This window comes from Protopterus annectens, chromosome 6.part0 (assembly GCF_019279795.1).
Source record: "Protopterus annectens isolate FY-2018-M chromosome 6.part0, PAN1.0, whole genome shotgun sequence".
Taxonomy (NCBI): Eukaryota; Metazoa; Chordata; order Ceratodontiformes; family Protopteridae; genus Protopterus; species Protopterus annectens.
The window spans coordinates 739,883,248-739,907,990 of NC_056737.1; the positions used below are offsets into that span (position 1 = coordinate 739,883,248).

A 24,743-nucleotide genomic window follows, 5' to 3' on the forward strand; every position below is an offset into this window, starting at 1 on the left:
TTTAAATATTTTTATATGCAATTTCTGAGTCTGACCACATGGGGTCTAGCATCTTTAAGTGATCCACAATGCAGTGCTTGTATGTAAAAAATTACATCACGCAGGCCTCTTTCTTCCTAAAGCTCCTGTCACTGCATTGATTTTACATGCATACACTACTGTCTTTAAGTCAGTTTTAAGTAACATTTCATGCTGTTCAGTGACTACATAAAACGCAAACAGTGCAAATGCCACAGAACAGACTTGCAAAGTGCTTTTTACTGCTGCTTCTTTTTAGAATGGCTAAATTGCAGTCTTTTGTGAAGCCTGAATTGTACTGCTTTGAGTCATCTCCCATCCCCCTTCACACCTAACTTCTCTAGCTGTCAAAGTGCTAAGGGTAATTTCAGATGTTAGCTGCTGTGACTGACAGCTCAGAGCAGGAGACTTGACTCGTATACTATTTCCTTGAGATAGCCTTTACTGTATGGGTAAGGGAAAAATCACGGAGCTGTGACATCACAGCATGGGTGGGTTTTTAGGACGGTCATGGTGATGTCAGTTTGGGAAGGGAAATGGTCAGAAAAAGTACAGTTATGTACACTTACCATAAATGTAGATGTTCGAGTGCCTTCACTGCAGCAGTCATCACATTTGGGTTATCCCTGCTGGGGTAGCTCTCGGCCTGAATACCAGAGACTTAGTATTTCTGCGTTGGTTGCTGTCACTTGAAGACTGATGTCAGGTTGTCAGGGGTATAAAGGAAAGCAGCCGATGCCATTACATCACTTTTTCTTCCCCTAGCCGGTCAGGAGCCCCCAAAGTAGGAGGCCAGGCTCTGGTGGCAGGACCCCACCAGTGTAAAAGAAATACCAATATGTCCCTTCTAAGGAAAAGAGAACAACAAGGAAGAAAGGTAACAAAAAGAAAAAAAGGGGGAAGGAGGGAGGGAAACCAGGACTGCAACAGTGAAGACACTCGAACATCTACATTTATGGTAAGTGTACACAACTGTACTATGTTCTTCGTGTTTTACTGTTGCAGTCATCACATTTTGGTAGATTCCCAAAGTTGAGGAAATGGGTGGAGGCAGTCAAGGAAGCTAGGGGCTGGCTAGCATGCCCTGCAAGACTGCAGAGGCAAAACCCGCCCTGGATTTAGAAAAGAGAGGCAGGTCGTAATGTTTGGTAAAGGTGTGAACAGATATCCAGGTGGCAGCATCCAGGATGTCCCTGGTGGGGACTCCTCTGAGGAATGCTGCAGAGGTGGAGGCTGCTCTGATGGAGTGGGTCCTAACCCCCTTGGGGGGAGGCTTGCCATGTTGCTTGTAGCAAAAATGGATGCAGTGTGCTATCCATTTGGAAATGGTTTGCTTGGAGATGGCTTTGCCCTCTGCCCCTAAAGCAAAGCTAACCAGCAGCTGATCAGATTTTCTGAAGGGTTTAGTCCTGTCCAGATAGTATCTGAGCTGTCTGTGCACATCTAGAGAGTGCAGAATCCTTTCCCCCTTGTTTTGAGGGTTAGGAAAGAAGCTGGCAAATGGATGGATTGGTTGAGAGCCACACTGGATACCACCTTGGGCATGAAGGATGGATTAGTTCTGAGGAATACCCTGTCTGTATGGAAGATGATGAAGGGTTCCACTGCCCTGAGTGTTTGCAGCTCAGAGACTCTTCTGGCTGAAGTAATGGCCAGGAGGAAGGCTGTCTTCCAGGAGAAAAATTTTAGCTCTGCGGAAGAAGCTGGTTCGAATGGAGGCAGGGTGAGCTTTTTCAAGACAAAGTTAAGGTCCTAAGTCAGTGTTGGTGCACTTCTGGGGGGCCTCAAGTTGTTAGCCCCTCTCAGGAACTGCTTGATCACAGGGTGTGAAAAAAAGAGGCTGCTCAGTGGGAAAATAAGCGGAAATAGCAGAGGCGTGAATTTTTATAGAGGAGAAAGAGAGATCATTTTGTAGTAGGTCAGCTAAGTAATGCGGGATGGAGGGCTGTGCCGTATTAGCTCCCTTAGCCTGGATCCAGGTGCAGAACCTTTTCTATTTATCTGCATAAGATTTTCTGGTGCTAGGGCATCTGGCCTCTCGGATAACATCCAGAACCTGTTTAATGAGGAAGGCAGATTGGTCAGGGGTCAGGTTATAAGCCAAGCTGCCAAACTGAGCATCTGCAATTGGGGGTGCATGAATTCCCCTGCCCTCAGGGTTAGGAGGTTGGGAATCCGAGGAAGATTCCATGGGGGCAGTGGGGACAGGCTGCGCAGCAAGGGGTACCAGTGCTGTCTGGGCCAGTCTGGAGCTATGAGAATGGTCCTTGTTTTTTTCTCCCTTATTTTGATCAGTACCTTGGCGGTCCGCTAATGATTGGCAGTAGATTTTTACGTGCCGAGTTGCAGGCCCTGACGCACGATTTTCAACGAAGGTATGCCCATTCACGCATGTCTCCACACAGAAGACACTCTAGCTGAGAATCGAACAGGACAACGTCTTACTGTGAGGCGACAATGCTACCGCAGCACCACCCCTAACTGGGAAAAGCCGAAAGACACAACAACAACAACAACCTTGGGAATGAGAGGTAGGGGAGGAAAGACACAGACCAAGAGGTTTACCCAGGGGAAGGACAGGGCATCTACTTTCCATGCCATGCAGTGATGCTCTCTGGTGCAGAATTTGCTGAGCTGATGGTTGGTGTGGCAGGCAAAGAGATTGACCTCCGGGGCTCCCCATTTCTGAGTTATTAGAATGAAGGTGTTTCGGTTGAGCTGCCACTCCTTGGGGGGGGGGGGGTCCAACAGTTTTCTGCTTAATTGGTCTGCCAGGGAGTTGAGAGAGCTTGGCAGGTATTGTGCTAACAGGTGTAGATGCATGGAAGAAGCTGTGAACCAAAGGGTCATGGCCAGCCTGCACAGCAGGTTGGAGTGCATCCCTCCCTGCTTGTTGATGTACCATATCACTGTGGTGCTGTCTGTTTTGATCAGGAGAACCCGAACCCCTGGAGAGAGAAGGTGTGCTGCACAGCCATCATCTCTTTTAGACTGATGTACAGAGGGATTTGCTGGGGGTTCCATTGGCCCTGTATGCACCTGCTATCCAGATGTGCACCTCAAGTGTAGTCTGATGCGTCTGTGGTGAGGGTCTGGGCAGTGGGGTGTGGGGAAAAGTGCAGTCCCTTGTTGTGAGAGCAGGCTGTTGCCCACCAAAGAAATTCCTCCCTCAAGGAATAATAGGTAAAAGAGTTTCCAGATCTTGAGAGTGTTGACACCAAAGACTCTTTAGTTACCATTGAAGTTTCCTCATATGCAGTCTGGCATATGGAATAAGGAGTATGCAAGATGCCATGAACCCCAGGGCTTGCATGATTTCCCTTGCTGAAAGGTGGGGCCTGGTGGCCAGTTGAGAGAAGTAATCTGATAGGAAACTTTGTTTCTCTGGTGTTAGGCATGCCATCTGGGATGCTGTGTCCAGACTTGTTCCCAGGAAGATTATCCTTTTGGTGGGTACCTGTTTGGATTTCTTTTCATTAATTGTGTACTCTAAAGAGGTTAGTAGGTCCTTTACAAAGGCCAGGTCTTTAAGCAGCTTTTCCTGGCTGTCTGCCTGAATAAGGCAGTCGTCTAAGTAGGGATAAATTTGAATATTTCTTTGTCTGCAAAAAGCAATGGCCGGAGCCAGGAATTTTGAGAAAACTCTGGGAGCAGTAGATAAGCCAAATGGAAGTGCACAGAACTGAAAGTGTTGAGATCCTGCCCTGAAGCGAAGATATTTTCTGCAGGACTCCCTGATGGGAATGTGGAGGTAGGCCTCTTTTAGGTCCAGGGTGACTAGCCAAGCGTTCTTGGACGGCATGGGTAGCATCTGCTGGAGGGTGAGCATTTTGAATTTTGGGATCACCAGGAAGGTGTTTAGAATAGACAGATCGAGGATGGGGTGCCAGGTGCCCTCTTTTCTGGGTACCAGAAAAAGTCTGGAGTAGAAGCCTTGGCCTATCTGCTCTGCAGGAATGTGTTTTTCTGCTCCCAATGAGATCAGGGTATGGATTTCCTTTTGAGCCTCTGCCCACTGATTTGGTTGTAGATCTGGGAACCCTTTGGGGGTTGGAAGGGTGTGGAAGGAGAATTTGCACCCCCTGAGACACAATGTTCAGAACCCACTGGTCCTTGGTAATGGTAGTCCAGGTGCTTGAGTGAAAGGAGAGTTTTCCTCCTAGGGGTATGTGATGGTGGGCAGAGGCGAGGTAGGTAGGGGGTGAGTCACTGTGAGTTTCTGCCATAAAGGGGTGGCTTAGAACTCCCTGGTTTTGAAGTGGAGGCAGTCCACTGCTTAGATCTTTGCAACTCATGGGACTGCTGTCTTGGAGGTCTGTTTCCACGGGGCCTAGGCTGGATCTGTTTACTAGGTGCAGGAAAGGACCAGTGCTTGGAAGGAAAATGCCAGCTGAGCCTAGGGGCTGTACCTGTAAGAAATCTTTAACAGTCTGCATAGATTCTGCTTTTTCTTCCATCTTTTTTAACGCCTCATCTGCTTTAGTACCAAATAAGTAATCTTTGTGCAAGGGTGCATCCAACAATTTAGATTTGTCATGATCTGGCAGGGGTTGTTCCTTAAGCCATGCAAGTCTTCTAATGACAGATTCAGTGACTGCTGTCCTGCAAGAAGCTTCTAGGGCGTCAAAACCCCAGTGTAAAGTGTGTTTAGTTACTTGACCAGCAGAGTGCATTAATTCCTGTAAATCTTTAGATTCTGCCCATGCAGGAAAGGAGGAAAGTTTTTGTTTAAGGAGTTCCAAGGTACGCTGCTGATATTTAAGCATATGGAACTGAAAATTGAGTGCCCTGATAGCAAGAGTAGCTGAGGTGTATACTTTTTTACCCCATCTGTCCAGCCCTCTGGAATCTCTGTCTGAGGGGGTGGGATTCTTAGCTGAAGTAGCTTTAACCCCTTTTGGGCCTTGAGTAATGACCTCAGGGTCCGCTGTTCAGTTTTTAAAGAGATATTTGTGAGAGTCAGGGACTCTGTAGTACCTGTCTGTCTTTCTGGGAGCAGGAGGGAGGTCATTTGGAGTCAAGCTGGATTCAAGGAAGACATCATCTACCACATCTAGGACTGGGGGGATGGCTAAGGTGGTGTGGAAGGTCCAGGAACTCTCTGATTCTCTTTTTAGACTGTGGATAGTCTTGACTCTCCCATTTGAAATGCTCCCTTAAAGTATGCAGGGTTTCCCCAAAGGAAAAATCCTCTGGGGGAGAGGCAGAAGTAACAGATTCCTCTGCATTAAAATCCTGATATGTAGAGAGGGGCTGCATGTCTTCATAGCAGATGCATCAGATTCATCTGACGCTTGTTCAGAAAAAACTTCTGGAGACAGATCTTTTTCTTTTTGAGGGAGTGGCTTGGCTTCCCCTAATCAGCATGATAAGGTCCTCTGCCATTCTAAGCATTTGCGACTTTGCCAAGGGAGCAGGTGCCGAACAATGGCTGGAAGTCGATTTCTTGGGGGTGGTTCGACCCTTGGGTCTAAGGAACTCGGGTGGTTTAGAAGAATGGCAGCCGTGAAAGAAGGCATCGGTTTATGTCTGGATTCGGTGTTGCGAGGACTTCCTCGGAAGCCGGTGCCTGCACAGCGGCTCCAGACCTATCCAAGGTAGAGACGACAGCAGGATCCTTAGATGAAGAAGAGTTTTGCGGCATACCAGACTCTGAAAGGGTCTCGGTAGAGGCCTGCGAATTAACTGAAGCAGGCATCAGGGGCTGCGAAAGCACCTCACTGAATTCCGGTGGACTGACGACCTGCTTGGTGGTAGCATCGTCGGAAGGTTTAGTCCTGTGTGGTCTGTCTCTGTCTTTATCTTTACTTTTTGTCAGAAGGTCTGCTGTCGGATGGCTTACAGAAGCCATATCAGAATTCGAGGACTGTAAACGGAAATATCTGGCTACAATAAGAATCCAATGATGAATAGTTCTGCCATTAAACAAAACACAGAACCGACAATGAGGGACATCGTGGTCTGGGCCTAGACAAGTGATGCAGTAGGAATGGAAGTCCCATTGTGGTATTTGCTTTCCACAGGTGAGACAATTATTAACTTTTTCTGACATTGGTTAGTGCAAGAAAAAAGGATCCCCAATGGGGTACTTAGCTTTCAAAGACTTCAACTTCAAAATGAAACTCGGGTAGCAGCTGACCGGCACTCGTGTGAACTGCTTCTGCTTCGGGCTCCACGGCAAGAAAGATGATGCAATTGCGTTGGCTGCCTTCCTTTATACCCCTGACGACCTGACGTCAGTCTTCAAGTGACAGCAACCGACACAGAAATACTAAGTCACTGGTATTCAGGCCGGCCGAGGGCTACCCCAGCAGGGATAATCCAAATGTGATGACTGCAACAGTGAAACACGAAGAACATCTACCTGTATTCATTGGCCTTGATGACATCAATGAACTGGAGACTGCAGCCAGCTTTTCTAGGGCGGGAAAAAAGTTTTTTGGAAGTGAAACCACCACAGTATGCTAATGTACTCTTCTAGTAGACAGAAACGGTTGATTTAAAATATTTTAAATGTTGTATTGTTGTTTATTCAAAGAAGTGACTGTAAACAGGGAGAATAAGGACAGAGAAGTTGAGCATTTAATAACAGAATCCCGTTGTACTTTAATCTAACTCAGAGAAAAAGGACAGCCAGAGCCTATCTTAGCAGAGAAACCCAACCTTAACTGACCTTAACCCACTGTAGGAACATACACTTACTTGCACATGGCATGTACATCACTGGGCAATATGAAGGATCATGAATTCAGTTACTGAATGTCTTTGAGACGCAGAAGGAAATTAGAGCCTGATGTAGAAATGCACATGGACAAGGGAGGACATGCACACTCCACACATACACACGGCACCACAGTGAAGAAACAAACTGATGAACCAGGTGCCTGTGAGGCAGCATTTCATTTATGTGGAGATAAAGTTGGTTGAATCATAATTCATTGACCCTGATTCAGAAAAAAACATTTTTCTTTACACAGTTACTACAGCAGGAAAATGGGAAACAGCATTTTTCCATGACTTGGTGATTTCAGAACTGATTATGTGAGAAAAGAAAGTACAGTTGTGTACACTTACCATAAATATAGATGTTCGAGTGTATTCCCTGTTGCAGTCATCACCTGTGGGTTATCCCTGCTGTGGTAGCCCTTGGTCGGCCCGAATACCAGAGTCAATGTTTTTGTGTGTCAGCTGCTGTTGCTTGTAGACTAACGTCAGGTTGTCAGTGCTATAAAGCAAGGCAGCTGACTCCATTACATCAGTTTTTCTTGCCCTAACCAGTCAGAAGCCCAAGGAAATATGGCAAAGTGGTCCTGGTGGCTAAAAACCACCCTAAGAAGCTTATGTCTCCCTAAGGAAAGAGGATATAAGGGGGAAGGAGGCAGGGAAACCAGGACTGCAATAGCGAATACACTCAAACATCTACATTTATGGTAAGTGTACACAACTTTACTATGTTCTTCGTATTTCACTGTTGCAGTCATCACCTGTGGGAGGATTCCAAAGCTGAGGAAAGGTGTGGAAGGATTAGTTGGAGACCTAGACATGGATAAGCAAGCCCTGCAGAACTGCAGGGGCAAACCCTGCCCTAGCCTTAGAGAAAAGAGGAAGGTGGTAATGCTTTGTAAAGGTACGGACCGAGGTCCAGGTGGCAGCTTCCAAGATGTCCCTGGTGGGAACTCGTCTGAGGAATGCTGTGAAAGTGGAGGCTGCCCTAGTGGAATGGGTAAGAATAGACTTAGGCGGTGGTTTCCCATGTAATCTATAGCAGAAATGGATACAGTGTGACATCCATTTGGAAATGGTTTGCTTGAAGATGGGCTTCCCATCTGCCCCTGGGGCAAAGCTGACAAGAAGATGGTCCATTTTCCTGAAGGGTTTAGTATGGTCCAGGTAGTATCTGAGCTGTCTGTGTACATCTAGTGAGTGCAGAACTCTTTCCCCCTTGTTTTGAGGGTTAGGGAAGAAGGTGGGCAGATGAATGGCCTGGTTGAGAGTCACATTAGATACCACCTTGGGCATAAAGGAGGGATTAGTCCTAAGGGAGACCCTATCAGCATGAGAAATGCTGAAGGGCTCAATGGCCATCAGTGCTTGAAGTTCTGAAACCCTTCTGGCTGAGGTGATAGCTAATAAGAAAGCAGTCTTCCAGGAGAGGCATTTCAGTTCTGCTGAAGCAGCAGGCTCGAAGGATGGTAAGGTTAGTTTTTCCAAAACATAATTCAGGTCCCAGGCTGGAGTGGGTGGCCTTCTGGGAGGTCTGATATTAGAAGCTCCTCTGAAGAATTGTTTAATCAAAGGATGTGAGAACAGGGGCTGGTCTGTATTGAAATGAGCTGAAATGGCCAAGGCATGGATTTTAACAGAAGAGAAGGAGAGGCCACTATTGAGTAACTCAGCTAGACAGTCCAGGATAAGAGGGATGGAAGGTTCTGAGGAATTGGCCCCTCTGGACTGGCTCTAGGAGCAGAATCTTTTCCATTTCCCTGCGTAAGATTTTCTGGTGCTGGGCCTTCTGGCCTCTGTGTTAATGTCTAGGTTTGCTTAACAGCTGCCCCTTGCTTGCCTTTAGAGTATTAGCCATGTTGACAGTTTGAGAGTCTGCAAGTCTGGGTGCAGCATCCCCCCTTGAGTCAAGAGGTCTGGGGTCAGGGGAAGCTGCCTGGGAGGCTGTGATGTCAGGCTGTGCAGCAAGGGGTACCAATGCTGTCTGTGCCAATCTGGAGCAATGAGAATGGCCTTTGGTCCCTCCTCCCTTATCTTGATCAGTACCTTGGGAATAAGAGGCAGAGGAGGGAATGCATGCATGAAGAGAGAGTTCCAGGGGAAGGTCAAGGCATCCACCTTCCATGCTAGGTGATGATACTCCCTGGTACAGAATTTATTTAGCGGGTGGCTGAGGTGCGAAGCAAAGAGATCCACTTCCAGATTTTCCCACTCCTGAGTGATTTGAAAAAAGATCTTTCTGTGGAGCTGCCATTCGTGGGGGTCCAGTAAGTTTCTGCTTAAGTGGTATGCTGGGGTGTTGTTCTCGTAGGTATTGGGCTATTAGGTGTAATCCCATGGAGGAGGCAGTCAGCCAGAGGTTCATGGCTAGCCTGCACACAGGGTAAGACTGGGTCCCTCCCTGTTTGTTGATGTGCCACATTACTGCAGTGTTGTCTGTTTTGATAAGAACCCCTGGCCTGAGATGGAGTTGGAAGGATGTCAGAGCCTTTTGTACTGCCATCACTTCCTTCTGGTTGATATGTAAGAGAAGGTGCTGGGCATCCCAAAAACCTTGGGTGCACCTGCCTGCTAGGTGAGCACCCAAAGCAATGTCTGAGGCGTCGGCAGTGATGGTTTGCCCGGTAGGGTGGAGGATTAAGGGGAGACCCTTGTTCTTGGCACAGGCCCACAGAAACTTGGCCCTTATACAGGGGATCAGAGGGAGAGAGGTCTCTAGAGACTGTGAGTGTTGACACCAAGGGTTCTTTAGATACCACTGAAGCTTTATCATGTGATTTCTGTACAGGTATTTGTGAGAATCTGGTACTCTGTAATATCTGCCTGGTTTACTGAGAGCAGGTGGAAAGGCGTCAGGGGCTAAGCTGGATTCATGGAAAGCATCATCTACCACTTGTAAGATAGGGGGGATGGCCAGAGGTCTGTGCTGGGGCAGGTATAGAAACACTCTTAGTCTTTTCTTAGACTGAGGGAAGTCCTGAGATTCCCAGTGGAAATGTTCCCTGAGGGTGTGAAGGGGTTCCCCAAAGGAAAGGTCTTCTGGTGGGGAGGCAGAAGGAATGGATTCCTCTGCATCAGAATCCTCATAAGCAGTCAGATGTTGTTGTTCCTCTTCAAAATCTCAATAATCAGATTCCTCAGAATCCTGCTCTGTCATTAGTTCAGGAGAAGGGTGTCTTTTCCTTTTAGAAGTTGTGGCCTAGATCCTCTGCTATCTTAAGCAATTGGGCTTGGGGTGGTGGAGCCAGAGTAAGATGGTGGCTAGAGGTAGATTTTCTAGGAGTGGCCTGGCTTCTAGGCCAAAAAGTATCCATCGGTCCGAGAGAAATGGTAGTTGGATCAGAAGACGTCATTTTTATCTAGAATTGGTAGTGCAAAAGGCCTCCTCAGAAGCCGGTGCCTGTGTTGCGGCTCCGGACCCAACCGAGGCAGAGACAACAAAAGGCTTGGAAGATGAAGATTTCTGTGGCATACCAGACTCCGAAAAGGTCTCGGTACAGGCCTGCATAGATATCGTATCGGGCATCAGGGGCTGCGAAAGAGCCTCACTGAATTCCAGAGAACTGACGACCTGCTTAGTGGTAAGAGTCGTCGGAAAGCTTAGCCTTGTGTGGTCTGTCCCTATCTTTATCCCTATGTTCTTTCGGAATGTCTACGGATTGTTGGCTGACGGACACCATTTGTGAAGATGGAGGACGAAAATACCTGTCTATAATAAGAGCTCTATGACAAATGGTTCTTGTGTTAAAGAGGGCACAGAACCGGCAATGGGGGATATCATGGTCTAGGCCTAAACAAGTGATGCAGTATGAATGGAAGTCTCGGTGTGGGATCTGCTTTCCACAGGCGAGACAACTGTTAACTTTTTGGGACATCGGTTAGTGCAAGAAAAAGGGTACTTAGCTTTAGACGTTTTCAGCTGTAATCCGAGCTCTGGTAGCGACCAACCGGCACACTTGCGAACTGCTTCTGCTACAGGCTCCAAGGCAAGAAAGACTGATGTAATGGCATTAGCTGCCTTGCTTTATAGCACTGACAACCTGACGTCAGTCTACAAGTGACAGCAGTTGACGCAGAAAAACACTGACTCTGGTATTCGGGCCAGGTGAGGGCGACCACAGCAGGGATAATCCACAGGTGATGACTGCAACAGTGAAACACAAAGAACATCTGCGTTGGCCCACCACCTTTACAGTTGGTGTGATGAGGAGCAATGAATCTACACCAGTTTAAAGCAAACCAATTAATGCATCACAAAGTTTACTGTACCTGTAATTCAGGCGAACCAGATATGTAATAAAAACAACAGTGAATATCCATTCTATATACTGAAGGACAGTCTTATTCCCACATATGCTTTGAAGAAGAGATGTCATTGAAGCCAGTCCCAATCCAGCCAGAACAGAAATCACTGCATTGCTCTGCATCCAGAATCTTTCAATCTGAAAAAAGAAAAATATAAACAAGTCCAGGTACAGTTAACACCTCCAACATTTCTAATTGGAAAAAAAATTTGTCGTGTATAAGCTAGCTAATGATAAGCCCTGGGGTATTGCAACATGTACTTAGCTTACTAATTGTAATCCAAAAACTCCAAGGAAAGGGTGTATGTTATATCTCCTTGTATGACATTTTTTTATCTATATAAGATATGGCCAAAAAGTGAACCCTCATAGCAAGCAGACTTTATTACAGTTCATGTACTACAAACTGGGACTTTAAACCATATTTAGCTTGCTTATGAGCTTATTTATGTATGTAAGCATTTATACATTTATTTATTTATCAACAGGTAAATGAACTGGACCAGTAAAGCAATAAAAGTAGTAAGCCAAATTCTAACAACTGATATTTAAGAAGTAAGCAGACATAACAGTGTTGTATACAAATGGCTAATGACATATTTAAAAGCTCAGCCAACTACAGACTTGCAAATCTTGACTGCAGTCAGTATAAAAATATTTCTCTCTTGTTTAACTTGTTCTACTCTACATAAAAATATTTTTCTTTTGCTAAACAATGTTGAGCTTTTCTCCCCGGGCCTCCACTGTAAATGGACCTAGTACAGTCGGAATTTCCTGGTTAACAAATGTAAAATAAATAAAATATGCATTACATACATGAACATTAGCAACTGCTTTCAGCTTGTTGATGAAGACATCTTAAGTTGTCTATAGAAGGCTGAAACTCTAGCATACAGTTTACCACAAGGGTATTTCAGACTGCAGGGTGTTTAATGGAAAAGGCATTGCTTGTGCATGACAGTGTTGCTGAATCTCATAAGATACACTGCTGAACTTTGAAAAACTTTGTAAAATGGGATACATATTACACTATGTTCACAGTAAGGAAAACGGAGATGAAGAAAATGGTCAGTTGACTAAATATAAGTATTGTCTCCATAAATATCTGAAAATAAGAACTGAAGACGACTGTAATACACACAGTAAAGTCAGTAAATTATCAGACTTTGCAAGCAAAGAAAATGAAGATAGCATAGGGCACAGGAAGAAAGCCCTTAACATGCCACCCCAGAAGGAAAAGTACCCTACACAAACAACAGTTAAGGAACTACACAAGACAAAAAGCAGCTTGACATCATCAAATAAAATGCCCGGTAAAGGCAGGGAAGGGGATACAGATTAAGAGATAAAACTTCTAACTTCAAAGAGAAGTAACATGGCAGTAAGTGCCATCAGGCACAAGGTCAATGATGTGGATAACGCAGACAAAGGAACATCTGATAATACAATGCAATTAGAAGGAGTACATAATGTCGCAGGTAGGTACAAAGTAAAGAATGATCAACATCCAAATGAATTACAATGAGAGTGAGATTACTAATTACAGCTATCACTAAAAAGGAAGAAAACAATCAGCATTTTTAACCAAATGTCATGATCAGCAACAGGAGAACTCATGCAGAAACGGGTGAGACTAAAACATCACTCATTCAGGGTGGTCACATATTTCATAAAGTCAAAGTAAATTTTATTGTTGATCAGATATACACAGCAGTACAAGCTGAACAAAATTACACTGCTTTGGTCCCACTACAAGACATAACAATGAACACACAGCTTGAGTGACAGTAACACTAATGCACATACAGTTGTTGTTGTGTCTTTCGGCTTTTCCCGATTAGGGGTCGCCACAGCGGAACTCTGGTCCGCTAATGATTGGCAGTTGATTTTTATGTGCTGAGTTGCCAGCCCTAACACACAACCTTCAATGAAGGTATGCCCATTCACGCATGTCTCCACGCAGAAGACGCTCGAGCTGAGAGTCGAACCGGTCAGAATCACTACCACCGTGGATCAACACAACAAATTACCACAACTGAACAGGAAGACATTAGACAATATTATACTAGCAGGTATTGCAAAGCCTATGACTTCACATTGTGATTGCTTAGATATTCCACTTCAGTTGTAGTATGATATATTCTGATGTTCATATTGCACATGTATGGAGAGAGAGAGAAAATATAAACAGAGAAAAACGAAAGCCTCCAACCAAGTAAGGCACATTTGCTTAAGGAAACAGCTAGGAAAAAACAAACGAAAAACATAACATCTTTTCAGTAGGAAGTGAAAATTCCTTTACCACATTTTATTGGGTATCGTGTACTGAAACTGTTAGATGGCAAATCAGTCTAAATGGAAAAACAGAACTTGTCAAAGGGGATTTGATAACTGGAGGAATGTACTCTTAAAACACAAAGGGAATATTTGAAATAGTGGTTATGTGTTTACTAGGTGCTAAAATTAAAGCTTTACTGAGGCCTTGTACAAAATTCTAATATGTAATAAGACCTGCGATTGAAACTTGGTGCATGTGGGGATGAATGCCATTAGTCTGAAGGATCCATATTTTGTAGTAAAGGAAATTACAGATTTAATAACTTTCATTTCTAAAAATTGGGATTACATGGTTTTTTTTTCTGAAAGTGTTTTCAGAGACAGTCACAGAGTCATAAACAACAGAAAAATAGATTGTGTCAAAACGTACGTCAGGAAAACAGTACAACCAAAAGGATGGGCCTGCTATCTGCCAGCTGACTTTATTCATGGGCTCATACATGTTTATCACAGATTATATATACCGATTAGAGATAGGCAGGAGAATCTTAGCAAATGGCCTGCTTAGATTTACAGTGGGAGATTGTCAGGTTACTCAGCATGCCAACACAGCAATGTACACAGTTGGGAAATGCATTAGGCTTTTATTACTAAATGTTTGTAGTTAAAAAAACAAACTTTGGTGCTGAAAGAAGTTCCAATACCAATCAATATAGACATATCAGCTATAAATGAAATATGGTAAAAGAGCACAGAGTGGACTCCTGTACTTGAGGGTTTTAAATGATTTATATGTAAGGGCACTACAAAGACAACAAAGGGGAGATGAACGATACTGGGAAGGGATGATTTACAGGTACAAAATGTTGACAAGTCTGGTAATAAAGAAAACTTCGTTGACTACATTTTGATGACCATTAACTAAAGGAAACACTAACCTGCTAAAAACTTGAATACACTTAGGGACATATTACCTCAGCTATTAAGACTGTTTCTTAGAGCTTGCTTTGAAATGAATGCGATACCAACAGACTGGAAAGTAAATACTGTCCAACAATCTTTAAGGTGAAGGGGGCTTGTGAGGACCCAGAAAATTACAAGCCTATTAGCCTTCTCATGAATTCAATAATAATGGAGTATATATAAGATGATTTATGTAAGAAAGGATTTAGTAACATCTATCAACTGCCAAAGTTAAGGAATGCTTTGTAATAACTTGCAGCCATTTTTTGTAACAAATAGGTACTGAACCCAACATATTGACAGATGCATTATGTACTGAATTTAGTTCAGCAATTGAAAGAGCAGATCACAGGTTGTTTGTAGATAAGTTACCTAAAATAGGTCCTTCAAAAAATGTGCTGGATCACTCAGAGGCTTTTGAAAGGCTCTGTCAAGTAGCAGTATGACACTGATTAGGAAAGGAAATGGGATACTGACAAGGCATACCTCAAGAATCAGAATCAGGGCTGTACCTTTTTGGCATTTATTTGTTTGACAGCCAGATATCTTAAGACATATTTTACTGTTTCCATGCAGATGACTTAAAGACAGGCAAATTCATAACAGATGACTCAAAGTAGGGCTACAATTTTTTTGTAAAATATTGGCAAATCAAAAAAGTAAAATCAATGATGATAAATATTGATAAGGTCAAACATGAAATTGGGTAAGCAAAAATAATGCTATTAAATATAACATTAAAGAAAGGCAGGCTAAATGTACTACACTCTTTCAAGATATAGGTGTTATGATGGACAACAAACTAAGTATTGATTATCAGTTATAAAAAATCACTTGTGGATACAGTAATACTGGAGGAAAAATGACATTCTTAAAATTTAGGGGGTATTAAACTGCTAAAAAAAAGTTTGCAATAATATTAAAAAGGCCAAAAAATGAATATGGCAGCCAATCAGGGTATCCCATTACATATACTAAAAGGGATGAAATTGGAGAAAGTTTAACACAAATGTAGTAAATGAATGACCAGGCAAGATATATTTTCATATGAAGAAAGAAGAATAACAGATTGTGACTTATTTTCTGCAAGTTACAGGCAATACAGGGGCACCTAAAACAGGCATTTAAGGTCTCCATTTTATAGGAATACCATGAACTAAGGAAAAGTACAGTTGTTTAAGCAAACTTACCATAACAGTAGATGTTTGAATATCCACTGCTGCAGTAATCTTAGCTATATGTGTTATATCCTGCTTACAGGGCTGGCCTTAGCTGAAATGGCGCCCTAGGCGAAGTGGTACTCCGGCACCCCCTTAAGCCCCACCCATACCATACTCATGAAACACCCCTATAAACCACACCCACATGTAGGTCACTCCCCAAGAAAGCCACTCCAGTCATTTCCTTCAATTATTTAAATGCATAGGAAGAAAAGATACCTTGTAATATAGTTAAACTGCAAGTGAAGGTGGAATTTTTTTAAATAAACCTGCTTTATCTGTTGCTCCTTCACACATTTTACTGTAAAAGTCATGCCCTCAGAAAATAGAAGCCCACGTGCCTTCTTTAAAAGGGTTGCTTAAGTTAATCTAAACAGTTTAATTTACTTTAGGTTAGGTGAGCGAGCCTTACAGCTCAGTGAAAGTAGAATAGCAACCTCTCTCCCCCCTGTGTACAGTAGCTTAAACTAGAACATTACAAACACAGACAGCCATTTGCTAAACAATACAGTCTCGCAATGAAAACAGACTTAGCATGACCAGTAAACATCTCTGCCATTGAGACGGCATGAAACCCCACATTCATAGAAAATGCATCTGGCCAGTGGAGGATTAGGTTTACCTTTGGGCAGTTTTCTAATTAGACTCCTTGCACACATTTTAGGGCAATGCATACATGAATTTGTTCTTTTATTCACCTTCCTGATTGTATTAAGTTATATTCCTTGTATAATACAGCACCACTTGTTAGAATGTGTTTTAAATTTGTAGTTTTAAACATTTTAATAAGCAATGAAACAAAGTACAAACCAATGACAAAACTACCCATTTCAGAAAATTTCAACCATAAAAGGCAACCCAGACTTCTGTCATTACAATTCACCAATATCACTCGATACAAAATTTCTATAGAAGTAAAACCATCGGAATAATTCCACAGTAAAAGAAATCTGTAACTAATGAAGAGGATGCTACTGGCAAACAACTTTACACCTCAATGTTTCATTTACAAATTCAGTGCCTGTTGCACTTGAATTAATCATCTATATTACATAAAAAATTTGGTAAACTGGTAATATTGCAGTAGAAATGACTGAAACCGACCAGTTCATAGTTATCTCATACAAGCCATCTCATACAAAGGAGGAAACACTCAGGAGTGTAGAGCCCCTATTTTTCCTTATAATACACCAAATAATCTGCAATCATATGGGTACTGCGATATAAGCACTTCTGCAAAGTCAGTACTTCATCTATATGGTGTGGAAGTAGAATCCACAGCCTTCTGCACCAAAGGGCAATTATGCTATTAACACTGCTTTCAGATTTTACAACAGTGTGCCATTTGATAAAACAGTTGCACATTGAAAACAGACTTAGTATGAGCAGCACTAAACTTTCTTCCTTTGAAATAAAATGCACAAACACCAATAGCCACTTGCTAAACAGTACAGCCTCACAATGAAAACAGGCTTAACATGAACAATAAACTTCCCTGCCATTGAAACAGTATTAAAACCTACATTTAAATAAAATGCATCTGGAAAGTGGAGAATTAAGTTTACCTTTGGGCTATTTTCAAACTACAGGCTCCTTGAACACATTTTTATGGCCATGAATACCCGTATGTGTTCTTTGATTCACCTTCCTGATTGTAATAAATTATATTCCTTGTACAATACAGCACCAGTTGTTAGTATGTTTTAAATTTGTAATTTTGAACATTTTTCCAGCAAGCAATGAAACAAAATGACCCAATAATGACAAAACTCCCCATTTCAGAACACTATACCCATAAAAGGCCACTCAGACTTCTGTCATTACAATCCACCAGTGTCAATCATAAGCACAATCTCTGCAGAAGTAAAATTCATCCGAATAAATCTACATTAAAGAGATTTGTAAATAATGAAAAGGTTGTTACTGGCAAACAACTTTACATTATAGTGCTTCATCTACAAATTCAGCTCCTGCTGCCCTTGACAAAGTAATTGCCTACTTTACATTAAAAAACTGGTAAGCTGGTAATATTGCAATATGGAATGACTGAGAAACCGACAACTAGGCATCTTATAGAAAAGAGGACACTCGGGAATGCAGACCCCTATCCCCCCCTTAAAATGCACCAAATAATCGGCAACTAAGGCATTACATACCATGCCTCCATACCTCTCAACCTCTTAGTACAAGAAAGCTGGACAAAGCCTAAATTATTGGGGGGAGGCAAAGGCCACAAAAAGAGGGACAAATTAAAATATTGCTTTTACAGACTTAGAAGCATTTGTCTTAGCATGCATTTTCTGAAGGAAATTGCATTTAGTTATTTCAATCCTCAGTGATTTGCCATAAAACCATAACTTTTATGAGGAATAGGTGAAAAATATGAGGCAAAAATCTGGACAGTTGAGAGGTATGCATACCTCTCAACCTCTTAGTGCAAAAAAATCTGGACAAAGCCTAAAATAATGTGGATACAATGGCCAAAAAAATAGGGATAGTTTTGCTTGCAGTGCTATTTAGTGACTTCAGTCCTCCCTGATTTGCCAGAAAACCACAAATTATGAGAAACAGACAAGCTATAATGTTAAATCTGGATACTTGACAGGGACCTCATTTTTTGTCTGTTTTCCACAGTTATGTTTTTTGCCAAATTACTGGTACATCTTTCAAGACTGAAGTTTCAGCACTAATGCAAAACCTATCAGCTTTCTATCAACTTTCTAAGTTTGTAGACACACACACACCTATTTTACAGGCACATTATCACACAGTCACAGATTTCTTGCACACACACACACACACACACACACACACACACACACACACACACACACACACACACACACACACACACACACACCCTCTCTTTCATACAGCAACTAACGACTAATTTAAATTCCAAACACTCCAATTCTGCTCTCATACAAAACACATGCACTTTTCTCTCTCAGACAGAAATGAGAGAAACTACTAGTTTAAATTATGCACACACTTACCTTCTCTGTTCTGCCACACACACACATACACCGACTCTCTCACAAAGCAACACACACACACCTACTCTCTTGCACAGCAACAAAGACTCTCAAAGGAAATAATGGCTAGTTTAAATTACACTCACACACACACACACACACACACACACACACACACACACACACACACACACACACACACACGCGCACACACACCACCTCTCACACAGTAACATACACACACTGTATATCTCATACAAACAGAACAACGAATTTAAATTCCATACACATACATACATACCCACACACATTCTTTCTCATACAGAAATAAACAGTTTAAATTACACATAAACGCACACACATACACTTACCTTCTTTATAACCCTAACGGCCACACGCGGAGACACAGACTTAACTCTTCTTTTGAACTGCTGGCTTAAATTCTGCGTGGAACTGCAGAATGCATTTGGATGACGTTGTGACGCACACAAGTTTCTCCTTAAAGGAGAAGATTCTTGCACCGCAAACTAAACATTTTTTTTAGCCTCCTGGCTAACCTGCAGCTGTAAGTGGGAGGGTGCTAGCCTCGCCTCCCCTCCCCCACCCTCTGGTTCCAGCGCCAAGAAGAGCACAAACTTTATATTAATTAAAAAAATAAGTAAATAAATGCATAACGCGCCCTTTACAAGGCCGGCCTGTATGGCGCCCTAGGCGGTCGCCTAGTTCGCCTATGCCTAAAGCCGGCCCTGCCTGCTTAGGATATAACAGCTGGCCAGCTTCCAAAGCTTCAGGGCACCTTCCATGCTCCCAAACCATCAGTCAGCTCAATCTGAGTTCACTACAAACAGAAGCCCTAAAGAGCTTTCTTGCTAACACAGACATGGAGGCTCTGCCCTGAAAGAACAATGCCAGGAACAACAGAAAAATAAATATTCACACCTTTGCATAAACAACACATCAAAAAACAAGGGGTCGGGGATGTAGGGAGGGAGCGGCTACTGCACCAAAGATCATTTGAACATCAACTGTTATGGTAAGTTTACTTACACAACTGTATTATGTTCCTCATGTTGTTCACTGCTGTGGTAGCCTTAGCTGCATGGGTAGATTACCCAAGTTTACTACATTTGGGAGGTGGAAGAAGAAAAGTCCAGGAACCCCTCGACAATGGTCTTAAAGCCTGATCTAGACCTAGAGAAGGAATCAAGTTTATAGTGCTTTGCAAAACTATGTACAAAGGACCAAGCTGCAACTTCTAGAATCCAAACCGTTCCAAAAAGCCACAGATGAAGCCAAGGCCCTGGTAGTGTGAGCCTGGTCCCTGGCTGGAATAGTTTTGTTGTAGTGAGTATAACAAAAAGTAATAACCTTAGATAACCATTTGGAAAAAGTCTGACACAGGTTCCCCTTCTTCTTACCCTCATAAAAAATTAATAATTGATCCAGAGATCTGAAAGATTTAGTTCTCTCAAAATAGTACCTGGGTTGTCTGTGGACATCCAAGGTATGCAGTATCCTTTCTCCCTCATTTTTAGGTTCAGAATAGAAAATGTGGAGGTGGATAATTTAGTTTAAAGTAAACATGGATACCACTTTAGGCATAAAAGAAGGATTAATTCTCTAAGAAACCCTGTCCCTGTGGAAAAGGAGATAGGGCTGACTCACCATAACAGCTTGCAACTCAGTAAAAATGTTTTCCATGTTATGACTCTCACATCAAATGGAGCAAGTGTTAGCTTCTCTAACAGAAACTTAAGATCCCATGGAAGGTCCACCAATTTTCTTGGAAGCCTCTTATGCAAAATCCCTTATAAAACATTTTGACATGAGAATGTATTGAAAGAGGAGGATCCGTGAGCAGGCATGCTAAAATGGCCAATAAATGAACCTTAACAGAGAAGCAAGAAAGGCCGTAAGATAGTTGCTGTTGTTTGTCTTTCGGCTTTTCCCGGTAAGGGGTCGCCACAGCAGAACTCCGGTCCGCTAATGATTGGCAGTAGATTTTTACGAAACGCCGAGGTGCCTGCTCGACGCCCAACCTTCAACGACCCATTTACGCACGCATGTCTTTCGAACACTACCCGACCGCGGGGAGGACATGCAGACTCCACACAGAAGGCACTACCAAGCCCAGCCGAGAATCGAACGGGAGAACCCTCTTGCTGTGAGGTAACAACGCTACCGTCATACCACCGTGGCATTAAAGGCCGTAAGATAGTAACACACACAAATATTGTAAAATCAGAGAGCAACTAGCCCTGAATGTTGTTGGCACCAACTAGAAAACCTTTTCCATTTGCTAATATGTGATTTTCTAGCAGCAGGTTTTCCTGTCTCCATTAGCACCAGTCTCTTAAAACAGTCATTCTCACTTATTGGACTGTCCTTGGTTTTCAGAATTTCCAGACTTCTTCTTGGAACCCTCTTGCCATTTTTTCTTAAACATCTATTTTCCGGCATTTTCTTGAGACTGTTTATTTTGAGTTACTAAAACTGAATGAGGGGTTAGAGAAAATACCTTGGAAAATTTGGATAATGTGGGCTGAAAAATCTTAAGAGATTTCCTGTATCGCACTTTTTGATCACATCTGCAGCAGAAGGGCCAAAAACGAAATCTATCCAAAGGAGAATTTAAAATCTCGTTTTTAACATCATCTGGGAGATTCTGAGAACACAGCCATGCAAACTTCCTCAAACAGTACAAGTGGCCAAAGCCCTTGAAGAAGTATTAATAGAGTGAAACACACAATGTAAAACAATGAGTATTGACTAGAACAACAGAAGAAATCATATTATTTAAAGCAGCTTTTTCCTAACAAGAAGAAATTGCAGACCAATTCTGCATACTTTCACAATTAGCCAAAGCAAGCCTTAACATATGTGCCTGACAATTCAAAATTTAAGTTGAATAAGTATACACGATTCCCATACTTGGCAATATTTTTTACATCCTTATCAGAAAGAGTAAGACTGGAATTAACTTAAGTGTTTAGCAGGAAAAGGGTAAACTAAAGCTACATCTGCTGGGTCAGGTTTGGGGAAGACTGCATAAAACTTAAAAGACTAAGGAACATTATAAATCCTATCCACTTTTTTAGGGGACAGCTGTCTGACTGTCAGAAAAAAAACTGTAGGCAGTAACATGCACATCCTCCAGAGCTGACAAAACTGGAGGAATGGATGCAGGTTCTAGAAAGTCCTTCTTTAACAACTTATAGTATTTTATGAGGGACTGAGAAACCATAGTGTTCTCCCACTGAAAACACTGACACTTTCTAGAAATAGTCTCAGAGAAACAGAACCCCTCACATGGAAAGTCAGAATATTAAGCCCCCGCCAGGGAGAGTCAGACACTGAGCTCTCCTCTGATTCAGAAATCAGAGCTAAAAACCCTGCATCTGTTCCTTCATTCTCCTGTCCAGATTCAGAATCTTGAGTCTGTTCAGGAAAGATGGTATCTCTTTTTCATTTACTAGACACTACTTTGCAAGAAGGATCAATAGCATGAATTAAACCCTGTGCCTGACCCAGTAAACAACTCCTGTCTAAGGAAATCTGAGGAGCAGTAGACATATGCCAAGTTTTCTGTTTCTTTTTGACAGGAAAAATATGGTTGATGGTATTACTAAAGGCAGCAGCATCTTCCCCATGGATGGGCACAACATTGACAAAACAAGGAAGCCTTCCCTGTTCCCTCTCTCAGGACCAACAAGACTGGCATTTCCTTGCCCACTGAGGGGGACCCCAACAAGTGCAGAGGGCATGGCTAATTCCTGGTCCACAGTGGTTGTAAGTGTACACCAGAGTGATCTGGGATAAAAGAAGAGTGGGCTGAAATACAACTAATGGCCAGAGCAGAGTCACCGACCTGCGGCTGAGGCAAATTGCTAGCCTGCTCTGATGGCAAAGACTGTTTGTTTAACTTTTTCTTTTTGGGGCTAGAAAAAGGACCGACCATGGGACTGACAAGATTGTTCCTCGGTCAAGCCAAAAATAGTGCCTCTTTCCTGACGAAAACAAGCAGCAAATACAGGTGAAAACTAAACATCTTTAAAAGTCATTTTTTCACAGATAAAGTAAAAAGCACTTGAAAACAATTTGTATGTCCCACAAACTAAAATAAACACAATTTCCCTACATACAAAAATGTTTTTTCAGTTACTTTAAGCAGCTTTTAAACTGACAAGAAAAAAGAGCCCTCCTGTTTAAAAGTACTGTATAGTCTCTTGACAGTACATTAAAACAAAATCTCCTTGCTTTAAAATAACTTTCATTAAGAAGAAAGTACAAATAATAAACAAATATTACTGAATGGAAGGCATTTTTCCCCAAAGGGAACTTATCTTCCCAGAAAATAACAAGATAAGCCATTCATCAATCCTCAAAACTGTCAGAGAACATACTCTTCAGCATCAGTAAAGCTCTGAAAGGCTTGGTGCCTAAACTTCTCTTTTAATCAGCTCAGGTCAAGTTGCCTGACATTTTGGGCATATGGAACATGCTCTGAAGCTTTGGAAGCTGTCTTGCTGTTATATCCTTAGCAGGATATAACCCATATGAACATCAACACAAACTGACTGTTGATCCTCAAAAGCTTCAGAGGAGCACACTCTTCAGTGGCAGGGAAGCTCTGAAGGGCTTGGCACCTAGACCGGTCTTTTTAGTCAGCTCGGCATGAGCTGACTGACAGTTTGGGTGCATGGAAGATGCCCTGAAACTATGGAAGCTGGCCTGCTGTTAAATCCTATTCAAGATTTAACCCATACAGCTAAGGCTACTGCAGCAGTGATCAATATTATTAACTTCATGAGTGACCTAATTAATTTAACGTGATAAATACATATCATAACAATAAGAGAAATATAAAAGGGTTTAGAGAAAGGGTGGTTGTTGAACTAGTCCAATCTTTTAACAGCTGCTTTGGACATTTTATTTTATGGAACCCACTGTTATGACTTTTAGACAGGTTGATAGGCTGCAAGACCTTGCCTGCATGTGACTGCACTGTATTTAGAGATGTTCACAGCACATAACATAGATTTAGTGTTGAAGAGAGTGTTAAGTCCTAACTGCTCCAGCCCAAAGCAGGGCTAAGTTAACACTATATATAGTGTGTTCTTGTTCAAGGAAGGAAAGTTCTCAGAGGCTCAGATGTTTATGCTGTCTCTATACAGAAGCATTTTCCTGTAAACTAAGACAACTATAACAGGGCTGATGTACAACATAAAACAGATGGGTCCGAGTACAGAGCCTTTTAAGACACAACTGACTCAATTAACCAAAGCTGCAATTCAACCTGTTCACTGGTTACCCAGAACTAGGTTTGCGAGTAATTAGCAAAACAAACTTGAGTGGACTTAAACCATAAAGTGTAGCCTGTAAGTGAACCAAAGAGTTAAAATGTTTAGAAAGATCAATAAACATAGCTCCAATTAGTTTGTGTGTTAATACATAAAATTAAACTGCCAGTGTTTGTAATTAGTGAAGTAGTTGTACCATAGCCCTTGTAAAACCTATGTTGCTGACTTGTGTAACATACCACATGCTTCAACATGAGCTTTTATGTTTACGGCTGCTACCTTATCAAGTATTTTGGCCAAAAGGTGACAGAACACCAAATGGCTTACAGGAATCAAGCGGTGGGATTTAATCATTGTTTTGGAATAGGTAAGATATTGGCAATTTTCCAAAGATCAGGAAATATTCCCAGAAGTTAAGATATGTGACAGTTATATGGCTCACAAAAATAGTAATAATTATGTCACATTCCTTAAGGAATTTAGGGCAAAATTAGAGTGTGCATTTCCGTAGGTGGGAGAGTCATGAAACAACTGCCTTAGACTTCAGGATTTAGTCAGGCTAAAATTCAATGTACATCTGAAGTTGCTGTCTGCTGGACTCTAAGGTAATGGGATGGGTTGTAGACTTGAGTTGGGCAGAAAGTGAATGGGAAAGACATTTGGAACCAGTAACTGGTTCATCGTTAACTCAGAGCAGGCTGAGTTTTGTGTTGATTTTAAATTATTCTCAGTAACGGGGTACACAAACTTATTAGTTGCCTCTTTATGTTTACATATACTAAAATCCCTTACATTTAAAAAATGCAGCCTTCTGTGCATCATTTTTAACCTGTTCAGTTTTTGTAGCTCCTTGTAGGCAATGTGCATTTGGTTGTATAACAGGATGTAACACTTGCATCATCACACAGTTGCAAAGTAGTTTTTAAACCAGCAAAGCTCTCAATCTGTCTGTAGTCTATCTAG

The 24,743-nt window shown here is 42.2% G+C and overlaps 1 protein-coding gene across 2 annotated transcripts in view; it reads right to left on the minus strand.

The window, feature by feature from the left end:
• Positions 1-24,743, minus strand: part of TMEM260 (transmembrane protein 260) — a 1,312,140-nt gene that overhangs the window by 420,498 nt on the left and 866,899 nt on the right. For both annotated transcript variants that reach the window (XM_044074429.1, XM_044074428.1), the window contains one exon: positions 11,011-11,183. In XM_044074429.1, coding sequence (XP_043930364.1) covers positions 11,011-11,183 — 173 coding nt within the window. The remainder of the gene's footprint in view (positions 1-11,010; positions 11,184-24,743) is intronic.